The 13,073-nt window shown below is 50.9% G+C and overlaps 1 protein-coding gene across 8 annotated transcripts in view; it reads left to right on the top strand.

Moving 5' to 3' along the window:
• Nucleotides 1-12,523, top strand: part of Impa2 (inositol monophosphatase 2) — a 28,289-nt gene extending 15,766 nt beyond the window's left edge. For 2 of the 8 annotated variants that reach the window (XM_013116720.3, XM_040741673.1), the window contains exons 3-9: nucleotides 698-805; nucleotides 3,222-3,267; nucleotides 3,605-3,697; nucleotides 4,995-5,103; nucleotides 9,560-9,668; nucleotides 10,768-10,919; nucleotides 12,077-12,523. In XM_013116720.3, the coding sequence (XP_012972174.1) occupies nucleotides 698-805; nucleotides 3,222-3,267; nucleotides 3,605-3,697; nucleotides 4,995-5,103; nucleotides 9,560-9,668; nucleotides 10,768-10,919; nucleotides 12,077-12,192 (733 nt within the window). In that variant the 3' untranslated portion in view covers nucleotides 12,193-12,523. Of the gene's footprint in view, nucleotides 1-697; nucleotides 806-3,221; nucleotides 3,268-3,604; nucleotides 3,698-4,994; nucleotides 5,104-9,559; nucleotides 9,764-10,767; nucleotides 10,920-12,076 lie in introns of those variants that run through there. The other 6 variants (XM_013116721.3, XR_005875692.1, XM_040741674.1 and 3 more) reach the window with 6 other exon arrangements.
• The last annotated feature ends 550 nt before the right edge of the window (nucleotides 12,524-13,073 follow it).

The raw sequence follows: 13,073 nt of genomic DNA, 5'->3' as shown, positions 1-13,073 counted from the left end.
TTTTCATCTCTGATTTTACTAATTTGCATTTCCTATGTATGTTTGGACAGGGACCTGTCAGTTTGCTAATCTCTTAAGAGAACTAGCTGTCTGTTTGATGCTGTGTTTTGGTCTGTTCCTCTCTTTCTTTATGGTCTCATGTCACTGACACAAGTCCGGTGGTCATCCCTATCCTCTTGAGTGATGCATCCAAGATAGTGAGGTCTCTCCAGCTGGGGAAGAGGATGGCGGCTTGAGCAGCTGCTCAGTGTCCCTACTGCCTTCTGCCCTCTTGAGGTCACTGTAATCTGGTGCCCTGTGTGTACCCAGCACACAGCAATATCTGCTGAATGCATAAGTCAATCAGAACATAAAGCAGGGTCCTTGCCATAGGAAAAGCCCTTTCCTGCCAGGAAGGGGAGGGTAGAGGGTCGTCTGTGGTGAAGCAAAATGTAGGTGACAGCTATTCTTCCATGGCCCGGGTTCTGCTCTGCATGCCAGCATGACCTCTTGGCCTCTGCTGCTGAAATGGGAGCCAAGTTTGGCTTGCCTCTGCGCTCCTTCAGGCGTTCTGCACTCCCGCATCTCTGCCTGACCTGTTCCGTTTCCTTGTGTGCCACAGTGAAAGTCACTCTGGTTTGGGGTGGGGGTTGTACTGGGGCTACACACTCTTCTGCTGCATGTTGGACATTGACTCAGGCTGAGCCCCCTGCCTCAGCAGGTTCATTGCAGAAGAGGCCACAGCCTCCGGGGCCAAGTGCGTGCTTACCCACAGCCCAACCTGGATCATCGACCCCATCGACGGCACCTGTAACTTCGTGCACAGGTGAGGAGGACCTGGGAGCTTGCAGGCTCGGGGCTCCATGTGGCCTCTAGGTTTTCTGTTCAATATATGTAACACGTGTCTGCTCTTGTAAAAGAAAACCAAATCTTGACATTTTAAAAAGGTTTTCCTGCCAAGCAATGGTGGCACACACTTTTAATCCCAGCACTTGAGGCAGAGGCATCTCAGTGAGTTCAAGACCAACCTGGTCTACAAAGCGAGTTCCAGAACTGTCAGGACTGTTACACAGAGAAACCCTGTCTTGGAGGGAAAAAAAGACTTTCCATCAGCACTCAGGTGGCAGATCTCTGTGAGTGTGAGACCAGCCTGGTCTACAAGAGCTAGTTCCAGGACAGCCTCCAAAGCCACAGAGAAACTGTCTGGGGAAAAAAAAATTCTGCTAAGCATGTTGTTACACACCTTTAGTTCCAGTTCTTAGAGGCAGAAATAGGTAGATCTTTGTGAGTTCCAGACCAGCCAGGGCTATATAGTAAGTCCCCTGTCGTGTGTGTGTGTGTGTGTGTGTGTGTGTGTGTGTCTGTCTGTCTGTCTGTCTGTCTGTCTGTCTGTCTGTCTGTCTCTATGGTGACATGCACCTGTAACCCCAACACTTGAGAGGTGGAGGGACACAGGAGAATCAGGAGCTCAAGGCCAGCTTGAGCTACATTGAGACCCCCCCCTTTTAAAGTATTTTTTGCTAGTACAGGCCTGTAATCCAAAGGCCAAGATGGGATCGCAGGTTTGAGACCTGCTTTCCCTACCCTTAAATATGTCACCGTTCTTTAAAAGTGGAAAACGTAATTGTCTGTAGACAAACGAATTTAGAAGACTGTTTACAGTTCTAAGACCTTGACTTGGATTGAAGAGCAGCTGCTTTGAGAAGTTGTCCCTACAAAAGAGGTGGAGTTAGGGAAGGGAGCCTGGGGCTGAGGTACAGAGCCAGGATGTGCCGATGAGAGTTGAGAGTCACTCTCGGAGGAGCCAGCGCCATGACTGCAGACAGGGCTTACGGGAGTAAGGCTGAATGTGTGCTTGTCCACAGCTATGTGGAAGGAGCCGAGAGCCAGAGGTACAACAGGTGGCTTCCACAGAGAGCAGGTATCTTAACCTGCCATTCCCTGGAGACTTTCTGTGCTGCCAGCATTTCCCACCCCCAGACCCACACTCACAGGGTGGTTGAATAAGGAAGGGCAGCAGAGCCAGGTGTGGGGTGCCCTTGGTAGCCTCCATGCTATGCTTACCTGCCAAGGACACATCAAGCATGACCACTGTGTGGTGACTGTTAACCCTGAGAACTCAGTTGTGCATGAACAGGGGACCCTTTTGATGCCGTGGAGTAGTGCCACCTGCTGCCCACAAGGCTGTCACTTCACTGAAGCATAACTCCTTCTCTCAGTATGTTTTGCCAAATGGGGCTCCTACCTCTGTCTTCTGGTTTGTCATCCAAAGTACTCGTAACATGGATTCGATGTCCTGACCACGGTCCAGCTCAAGACCACATGTTCATGTTAAAGTCTTCTATGGCTCTAGTAACCTTGGGATCTCTAGTTCTTCCTGATCTGCATCCCTCGGGGGAACCAGGCTGGAAAGAGTGTCCTCTGAGAAACAGCCTCTAGTATTGACCTAGCAGCCCCAGGATCTGAAGGCCACAGCTGCAGCCTGTGATCTGAGCCATCAGAAAGCTGCTGGGCCCATAGCCAACACGGCGGAGGGAATGCTGTGAGGAGCCTGCCTAGGAAACAGGGAGTCTTGGCCCCAGCCTTCAGGTTTCTGTACAGGATTCTGCTCGTGGCCTTGGTTGGTGTTTTCCCTGTGAGTTAACAGTGTTTGGTCTTTCCTTCCCTGTTACACAAAGGAGAGATTATTTTGAGGCCCAGCAACACACTGAGGAAACTAAAACCACAGTCCCGAAACTATCCTTCTACCACTGGCTCTCCCTGCTGTTGCCTGCTGGGAGCTCAAGCAGAAGACAGGACGGGGGATGCTAGCACTACTGAAAGGTTGTATCTGTGTGGTAGCTGCGGTCCAGGGTCTGTGATGTCATCTACTGGGTCCTCCACATACATTCTCAAATAGGGGCTGGCCTTTTTCAAAATCTCTACTGGCTTGGGTTGCTGAGAGCCAGAAGTGTGGTTATTAAAATCATCCCTAATTAGTATTATGTGGTCATTGTTAAATTGTTATCAGTCTTAACACAGCTTCCAGAGCACGGCTGTTGATTTAAGTTAGCTATCTTACGGCACAGCCTGCTAAGTCTGTTTATATTGAAAGCAAGTGAGTGAAGCTGGAAAGTCATTTTGAAAGTCAAACCCAACCAAGAGCGCAGAAAGGTCCCTGTGTACTGGAGGGGAGCCTCCACACAGCCACTGAGAACTAGTGTCCCTACATTATGTGTAACCCAGTCTGTCTTCCCTTGCAGATTCCCTACTGTGGCAGTTAGCATCGGATTTGCAGTTCACCAGGAGGTAATGTGACCCTCCTTGTTTGGACTCCGCCTCTGCATTGCTCTTTGACTTGTGCCTTAGCTGTGACTAGTACATCCAAGTATGTATTTTTCCTATCCAAGAAAGTAAAGAAGTCCAGAAGGATTTTTGTAGGGGTGTTGGCTGGGGCCTTATCTCCCAGGCTGGGCTGGCTCCTTTTTTGCTGTGGTCTAGTCATAGCTGCTGTGGAAATCCATGTTCTGAGCAGATGGTCAGCATGCGTCTCCATTTGACCCCGAGAGCGTGTGATCTAGTCACAAACAAGGGAGCTCCTATTTTTGGATGACATTTTTAATCTCAATATTCTATTCTTCTTTAGCTCCTGGCTATTAGTATGAGAACGTGGCCCTATCAGGGTTCCCAGAGACTTTATGAACTGAGCCACAGTTCATGGGACCTGAAGGGAAGGCAGGTAGGTGTTAGAGGCAGAGTTGGGGCTCGTGCCTTCCTCAGCTGCCGTCCTTGAGAATAGCATAGCACTGCCATCTTCAAAAGCAGCATGCATTCCCCTCATGGGAACAAGAGTTAGCACATACGTCAAAGTGCTTTGGTGTAGATCAGTACAAACTTTATTATTGCCAGTTGGGTAAGGAATTGACAGCCATATGTGTCTCTGTTCGGTGTTGTCACAGAGACCAGTGAGCATGAATTTTCTTCTAGCCACCAGGTTAGCGCAACAGGAGTCAGGGCTGCCGGGAAAGTAGACGGGGACCACAAAAGTCAGATAGGTACTCGGCACGGCAGAGCCCTGCTGTTTTATCCTGTGTGTGTTGCTAGTTACAAAGCACAGTCATGGGCCAACCTAGGAAGCAACTCTCCCTTTCCTCTGCCCGTAGGACATTTCCCTTGATCTTGGGACCTTATCACGGCTGGCCAAGACCCACACAATTCTGATGCCTAGATTTGGGTATCATGCTGTAGCCAGAGTCATGGGGGGTGGAGGTGGCAGGTAAGTATTGCTAGAGAGCCACACACTGTTGGGAAGTCCCCATCCAGAAATGAACCTGTTCTCTAAGCTGGATGCCCATTGTTGGGGGGCTGAGCTTACCTCAGGGCTACCTAAGACTGCTAAGCCATCCTGACCTCCCTAAAGATGGACATGTGGCTCCCGACACCACACACAGGTGGTGAAAATCGGGCAGGGAAAGAGACAGCTGGTCACTTCCACGTTGGCATCTACTCGTTGGGAGGCTTTGTTAACATTGTGACTGTTGATTCTGCCTGCATAGGGACCCTCTGTGGGCAGTAGCCACACTCCCTGGGGATGTCCATGGGTTCCAGGTTCTGTTGGCTCTATGGATGCCAGCCCAGCTCCTCATACACCAGCAATTGGAGAACACTTAAGGGTGTTTTGGGGTTTTGTTTTTTGTTTTTTGTCACAGCCTTTTTGCCAGAGGAAGGGGAAGAGGGGAAGAGAGAGAGCTCATTCTAAAGATTTAAAGACTGAAACTTTTCAGTACTTTATTATGATAACTTTACTATAGTTCCATTAGTATTAATCCAGTGTTAATGTGTTCGTCTAAGAAACGGCTTGTTTTCATGTTCAGGTGTAGTTTGAAGTTGGCCTTTCTCCACCCCTTTTCAGAAGGTAGTTTCTGTCCCGTTGTCATGCTACTGGTTCCAGCTCCAAGAGGAGCCTATATTTTTAGACCACTGTTACTTCTGTGTCACGGAGTGACGTGCATCCGCTTTCTTCCTGCCCCTCATAGCTGGAATTCGGAGTGATTCACCACTGCACGGAGGAGCGGCTGTACACCGGCAGGAGGGGCCAGGGTGCCTTCTGCAACGGCCAGCGGCTCCGGGTCTCCAGGGAGACAGGTGGGGTTTGTTCAGCCCCTCTCGGGTTGTTAAAGAGATAGGTGGACGGGAAGCGCCCAGTGTCACTATTACACAGACAGTGGTGGCGATCTTCTGCAGAGGGTTCTAGCTCTTCGTAGGGATGCCATGTCCCTAGTAGAGATGGATGCAACTTATTCTGTGTAGTGGCAATGCCTGAATGCATTATTATATCCCCTTGTGTTATCATCTTTAAAGTGGCAGTTACTGGTTACAGTTTGGTCTGGTGGGACTACGAGAGTAGCCCAGGCTGAGGCCCAGCAGAACATCCGGGCACATCTCGGTGGTACCCATGGCCATAGCCATTCAAGTGCATTTGCTCTCTGCCCTGGGTGTTAGAAGAGCAAGCACGGTGGGAATGAGCTATGTAAAGAAAGCAGTGTTTGCCTGTGCCTCCGGCCTGCCACCAAGATTACGGCTGGCAGTGTGGAGGTTCAAGGACACCGTTCACCTGTGGGAGGTAAACCTTGGAACTGCCCTCCGTTGACAGTACGCCACCTGGGGTTCTCCCTCCTCCCTTTGTCACCATGGTGACTAATCTAGTACCAGGTTTTTGCATGTAGGATAGGTAGGGCGGGCAGCGGAGAAGTGCCAGGTTTTTTGTGTGCGTTGGCAAGGTGGACACGTGGCAGTGTGCAGATTCAGAGGAGGAGAAAAGGGAGGGGGCCTAGAGGAGAAGCAGCTGTGGGAGAGGAAGGCTGTGGGAGACCCTGCCCGTCTACATAACTGAGTTTGGAAAGTGAGGGCTGGGGTGGAGTACCAGCCTAGCATGCCCTCGTCCACTCTGCAGCACCAGGCAGGTCATGGGTGGCAGCCGCAGCCTCTGCTCTGATCTAACATAGTGTCAGAGGCTGCACATCATAAAGTACCTCAAAGGCAGTCCCTGCTTTCTCTTTGCTGATCCTGGCATCAGTCCCAAGATGACAGTGCTTGGCTCCCAGCCTGCCCGCCGCCTTTAACGGCCTCTTCTCTGTGCCCATTGCCGGTTTGTCTTTGCACGGTTTCTTCCTCCCTATTTCCCCACTGTTCCATCCTCCCTAGTTAGCACTGCTGTCCCTAGCCAGCCCTGCAACCATCAAGGGTGGCCGGGAGCCAGCCTGTGGGGAGCTGACCTACTGTGTGAAGGCTCTGTATGTGGACATGCTCATCGCCTTTGGGGAGGAGAGGTTGGGAGAGTGTGCACGGACCCAGAGCAGAGGGGTGGAACTCACAGGGACGCTACGGGGCTCCCCAGCAGGACGATCAGCCCAGTCAGTGCTCTGACCCTACAGTGGGCCAGGAAGAGTACCTTGCCTCGTTTCTGCTGCCAGAGTGTTTAGTTTGGCTGTGGGGTGTCTTTAGTTCCAGCCATGCTGGCAGAAGGCATCCATCCAAGCCTAGCTGGGAGAGGCAGGGCGAGGAAGCCAGCCATTGAACATGCTCGGGTGAACTTTGCTCCAGATTTCGTTTGATATGACACTAAACTATTCACACGCCCACTTCCTGGTTGGCTGCCTTCACAGTTCATCCAGTGGTGACTGCAGGCTCTGGTAGGTCCTCCCGCCTCTGCTCTGGCACCTCCTAACTGCACAAGGCTGACACTCAGTCTGGCTTCCACGTTACTGGGCCCAGGAAGCACTGGGGAGCTAGGCAGAAAGAAGCCGCTGTCCCTAAAGCTTCTGCCCTCACTGGTCACTCAACTCCCTGCTGCACATTGCCACGGTATCCTCACCTCGCCAGAGCTGCCATTTGTGACTTGAAATCCAGTGTGCTGTTTTCAGCTCTGGTCACAGATGTCAGTGTTCCAGACAGCAGGCAGACTGGATTCAGGTCCCCATTCTGACACCTGAGGCCATGCGTAGAGCGGATTAGGTGACCTCTCAGAACTCATGTTCAAAAGCAGCTGCAGGGGGACGATAGTGAGCTGTAGAGGCAGGGCATGATCTCAGAGGACTTTAATGGGGGGTGGGGGACGGAAGGCAGAAGCAGATGGATCTCTGTGAGTTCAAGGCCTGCATGGCAAATTATAGGATTGCCAGAGCTACATACTGTCCTCTTCACCATGCTGCCTAGTGCGGAGGCTCAGCTGACAGCAGTAAGCATGGGAGGTACATACATACCTGCCTTTTTTTGAAAGCTGTGATTGTAGGTAGCAGGGGTGTGGTGGGGCGGGGCCTGTAATCCAGCACTTGGTAGGTAGGTGCAGCAGGAGGTCTGAAGTCTTTAACTGTTGGGGAAGACACACGTTTTCCCAAGTTCTCTTCCTTGTTTCGATGTTTGAAACGGGCTGTCACTGATGTAGACCAGACCTGCCTTGAACTAGCAGCAGCCCTCCCTCCTGTGGCTCCTTAGGGCTTGCTGCTGGATCACAGGCATGTACAACCACCCTGACACAAGTTCTCCCAAATCCCAAACTCCACTTGACTTTATATCTGGTGATGTTGGTAATTGATGGGCTCACTTTTCCTCTTTCATTTCCAAATTCTCAAGTCATAATAATTTAAGTTTTTCAAAATCCTCTGGCAGTTGGGTATGGAGGCCCACTCCTTTAATCCCACCATTCCACTAGGGAGGAAGAGGCATGCAGATCTCTTGAGTTCAAGGCCAACCTGTTCTACAGAGTGAATTCCAGTACAGCCAGAGCTACACAGAGAAACCCTGTCTCGAGAATACCTCCCACCTAAAAAAACCCATGTCCTTATTGGGGCTGGAGAGATGGCTCAGTAGTTAAGATCACTGACTGCTCTTCCAATGTACCCAGGTTTAATTCCCAGCACCCACTTGGCAGCTCACAATTGTCACTCCAGTTTTAGGGGATCTGATGCCCTCATCCATGCAGGCAAAACACCAATGCAAATGACATGGAAATAAATAAATATTTCTTGCTGGGCGTTGGTAGCGCACGCCTTTAATCCCAGCACTTGGGAGGCAGAGGCAGGCGGATCTCTGTGAGTTTGAGGCCAGCCTGGACTACCGAGGTAGTTCCAGGACAGCCTCCAAAGCCACAGAGAAACCCTGTCTCGAAAAAAAAAAAGAAAACCAAAAAAATAAATAAATATTTCTTTTCAATCTTAAAAATCCTCTGGCTGCTTGTCTCCTTACTAAAAAGATTACAGTTCAGGGTTTAATGCACTTGATAATAGTCACAGCTTCAGAATTGTGAAGGGCGCATGCCTGTCTTCCTACTGTGTGTGGCCGGAAAACTTCATTCCTATTAGCATCAGCGGGGACCGTGAGGCCATGGGCTGCTTTGGTGGGGACACTCACCTCCCATGCTTACTGCTGTCAGCTGAGCCTCCGCACTAGGCAGCATGGTGAAGAGGACAGCGGTACCCAGATTCAGTGGGGGGCGTGCTGATGGAGAGCGGTGGGAACGGCACTTTGAGAGTCAAGTCCTCATTGACCCCTCAGGATGGGTTCATGAGAACAGTGTCAAGTGACTTCCTTGTGTTCATTACAGCTTAGCATTGGCCTTTTACTTGTAAGTTTGTTTTTCTAGCAATAAAATCAAAGGCTTGCCTCTTCTGTGTTGAACATCTAAAATGCCCCCAATTGTGTGCTGGCAGGCAGTGGTGGCAAAAGTCAACAGTTCAAAAGTGGGCCGGGCGTTGGTGGTGCACGCCTTTAATCCCAGCACTCGGGAGGCAGAGGCAGGCGGATCTCTGTGAGTTCGAGGCCAGCCTGGTCTACAGAGCGAGTTCCAGGACAGCCTCCAAAGCCACAGAGAAACCCTGTCTCGAAAAAGAAAAAAAAAGAAAAGAAAAAAAGTGGATGTCTTTGTAAGACAGGGTCCCACTATGTAACCCAGCCTGGCCTTAAACTCAGCCTTCCTGCCTCTCTCTTCTGAATGCTGAGGTTACAGAAGTGCCACCACACCCGGTGACAGTGCTGGGGTTACAGAAGTGCTGCCATATTTGGTGACAGTTTAATTTTCTTCTGCTTGTAAGGGACTTTGTTTTTTTTTTTTTTTTTTTCCTGTTTGCACTTTGTTGATGTTTTGTTGTTTTAGAGGGTTTTTGTGGGGGGGGGTGGTTTTGTTTTTTGTTTTGTCTCTAGACTACAATAATTTTACTGAGGTAGACTACAGAGCTGAGTCATTTCTCCTGGGGACATGGTTCTCTTTCTACTTCACGAAAGTACTCTTGAATTATAATTGTTAGTATTTATTTTCCTTAGCTGTTGCTTTGTGGTCTTTACAAGCCCCTGGGTTCCCCTGAGGTCCCTGCGCCTCTGCACAGTGGGGTGTCCCTGAGAGGCGGCTGGGGAGTGCTCCTGGGCAGTCACTTCTACACACTCAGCTCTGCAAGGTAGTGGCAGCTTGAATTAGAACAGGTTAGTTTCACCCTCTGCCCATCACAGCAGAAAGATGCGTGGAATCAGCCATTCTTGAGGGAGCCCAGATGACTCCCATCTGAACCTAGACTCGGTGTTTGTGTTGACGGGAAGTTCTTTCTTGCAGATCTCTCGAAGGCCTTGGTTCTGACAGAAATTGGGCCCAAACGTGACCCCGATACTCTGAAAGTATTCCTGAGCAACATGGAGCGGCTGCTGCATGCCAAGGCTCATGGGTACAGGTCCTCAGTCCCGTAGCCAGTGGGTTGAAAACCAAATGTGCTTTTGGCTAAGCGCTCCCAAGGGATGTGAAGAGGAGGCACCGAGAGAGGTAGGACAGGAGGTTGCTGACATCAGGCTCAGAGAGGCACAGCACGCACCGTCATCCACGGAACATTCTGGCTGCCAGGTGTCAGGAAACGGATGGGTCCTGTGTCCTTCTAGTCTGTGTTTGAGAGCCAACTGACTAAGCTTGGGTCCCTCAACCAATGAGTCTTATGGGTCTTTAGAGCTTCTCAGTGACTTCCCTTTGGGCCAGGGGTATCCAAAGTTACTTTTCTATTGCCATGATCAGGTACTATGACCAAGGCAACTTACGGAAGGCCTTATTGGGGGCTCACAGTCTCAGAGGGGGAGAGTCCATGGCCATCACGGTTAGAGCATGGCAGCAGACAGCCATGGTGCTGGAGCAGTAGCTGGGGTCTTACCTCTTGAGACAACCACCACAGGGAAAGAGAGATAACTGGGAAGAAGTGGTGTGGGCGAGCTTTTGAAACCTCAAAGCCCACCCCTGGTGACAGCACTTCCGCCGGCAAGGCCACACCTCCCAATCTTTTCCAAATAGTTCCACCGACTGGGGACCAAGCTCTGAAATGTATGTGCCATAAGTACCTAGGGAGGCCATTCTCACTCACTGCACCACAGTGTCCAGCCATTTGATGTTCCGTTATGGAGTTGCATTTATAAACAGGCTGGGTCACATTTGTACCTAAGCTAAGACAAATATGGCCTATGGGCCACCAGTGGGACATACCTGCTCGATAAACTGTTGGTTATTTATTTTTCACATGTGCTTAAGTCGAAATTACTTCATCCTTGTCACTCCCCCTCATCTGTGTGGTAACCATCAGCCCCGTGAAGGCCCTACATGTAACCTTCTAATGTTGAGTAGAGTGAGAACTTCAGGCCCTGGCTGCGTTGGTGACCAGCCTCACTCCAGGCCTGCACTCTGTGTCCCGAGCTTGCTGGCAGAATCCCTAGCAAGGGGTGATGGGATGGCGTCAGTCATGCCGCGGCAGGTGCCCCCTCTCTCACCCGCCCGTCCCTGCCCTCCAGGGTCCGAGTGATTGGAAGCTCCACCTTGGCGCTCTGCTACCTGGCCTCGGGCGCCGCCGATGCCTATTATCAGTTTGGCCTTCACTGCTGGGACCTGGCTGCTGCCACAGTCATCATTAGAGAAGCAGGTGGCACTGTGATAGACACCTCAGGTGAGCTCTCTGGCCCCTGGCCGCCCTCTCTCCACCCAGTAGCAGACCCTCGCAGGTGACGCTGGATAGAGCATGCCCGAGGTCCCCACCACCTCGGATCCCTCCACCTTCCTCTGACCCCTGCAGGTGAGACCTCACAGGGCGCATGGCCAGCAGTGGCCAACCACAGAGGGCTTTGGTCCTGCCCTTCCTCACACATCAGTGAAGGCCGCTTGGCTAGTAGCACAAGTGGTAGCATCCCACGTTCACACTTCCACAACAGTCCAGTTGGTCCATGGAGCAGACACTTCCCCAAGAGCTGTAGCCCAGAGCTGGGCCAGCCCAGTATCTAGAGTTGTTCTGTCCTGCTTTCTACCATCAAGTCCCAGTCACTGGTCCTCCCCTATAGAGCGTACCCGAGCCCCATGAGCATCTCTGCTCAACCACTTAGTGCCCGAAGCCCCCTCCCCCGAGTTCTGGCAAATCTTGTTAGACCCATTTCGTTTGTTAGCAAAAATGCTGTGGGCTGCTTTTAACTATCGGGCTTAGAAAGTGGGTCTCCTGTAGTCTGGCTTCCACCTTCATCCTGTTTGTCCGCTGAGAGGTTTGAGTCTCCTTGAAGTGTATAAACGCGAAGCTGACTGGCCTTTGGCAGCGAACGGAACAGGACAGTCTCACACTAAGAAGCATCTCACACTCTGGGGTTTATCACTTGAGCACCTTCAGGCCTGAGCCTGTGTCTGCATCACCGGGTGTGATGTTTCCCACACTGTGCTCCCAGGGTCACGGAGCATTGGGGAAGTTGGGCTTGGTCCTTCCAGATCTACTGAGTCAGGGAAGCGCTTCACCGCTCAGCCACAGCAGCCTGCTGTGCGGTGAGGTACAGGACCATCCACTCCCATCCTGGTCTCACCTAGTTTTGCGTTTCAAAGATGGTTCTGTGAAATGGGGCAGCCTTGGCCGCATTCCCACCAGGGCAGAATAGGTAGCAAGAGTCACCATGGCTTCCACACAGCCAGGTTCATTCCTTGGCTTCTTGGTGGATACCAGCCCTGGGACTCCACCTCAGGCCTGTGAGCTGTTTTTTCTCTGCACACACACATCTGTAAGAAGTTGCTGTACAACACTGTTGTGCAGGCTTCCATAACTCAGATGTCTGCTCTCCATTCTGTCCACAGGTGGACCCCTTGACCTCATGTCTTGTAGAGTCGTCGCTGCTGGTACCAGAGAGATGGCGGCGCTCATAGCTCAGGCCTTACAGACTATTAACTACGGACGGGATGATGAGAAGTGAGCCACCCACAGACTGGGGCTCAGGCTGAAATTCAGCAGCTCCCTGGGAAAGAGCTGTCCCCGTGGCGAGGGCTTGGCGACAAAAGTCTCCCGCAGCTCTTGCTGGGACTCGGTGCTGAGCTGATTTCTCTGTAATCTCATGTAGCCTTTTCCAGGTCGGTACATGTCCTTTCATCAAAGCCAAACCCAAATATCTTGTGAGGTGTGTATTAGTCACTCAGTCTTGATTGTTTTTCCGGAGTGTAAATCTCAGGTAATAAAGCTTTGGAGTTTGCTCTGGGGCCTCCCCTGCCCACGGTAATACACAACGCAATAAATCGGAGTTAAAGCGGTCTGCTTTCTGTTCCCCTCCAGCCTCTGGCTCTCAGGCTTCCTGAACCCCCACGCTGTGCAGGCAAGGCTGTTACTGACGTCACCCCACAGGTCGTTTGCCGTTGCTCGGTTTAGATGTCTGGCACCCCAGCCATGGCAACACTGAAAACATTTCCCCTGAATATCAGTCCCCTGATCTACAGGCTGGATTTAATTGCGCATATAGATCATCTTCCATTTTTTTATACTGCCTTTAGTGAACCTTCAGAGAATAAGTGTGCTGTATAAATTAAAATGGTGTATGTATACAGAACCTTCATTGAAGCCTATATGAATTTGAAAGGGGGGAAAAGAGAAACTGAAAGACAATACTAAAAAATGTTTTGGCAAACTTTATAAGCAAAATCTTTTAGGAAAGTTACATCTTTTTAAACAATGGAGTTTGGTTTTGATATTTAGGGTTTTTTTTTTTTTTATGTGGGGGGCCCTGGGATAGAACTCAGGACCTCCTCATACACATTACGGGCTTTCTACCACCGAGTTATATCCCGACCTTTACTAAAGATCAGA

Source organism: Mesocricetus auratus, unplaced genomic scaffold, assembly GCF_017639785.1.
Source record: "Mesocricetus auratus isolate SY011 unplaced genomic scaffold, BCM_Maur_2.0 Super-Scaffold_6730, whole genome shotgun sequence".
NCBI lineage: Eukaryota > Metazoa > Chordata > Mammalia > Rodentia > Cricetidae > Mesocricetus > Mesocricetus auratus.
This window is presented reverse-complemented; position numbering and strand designations above follow the sequence as displayed.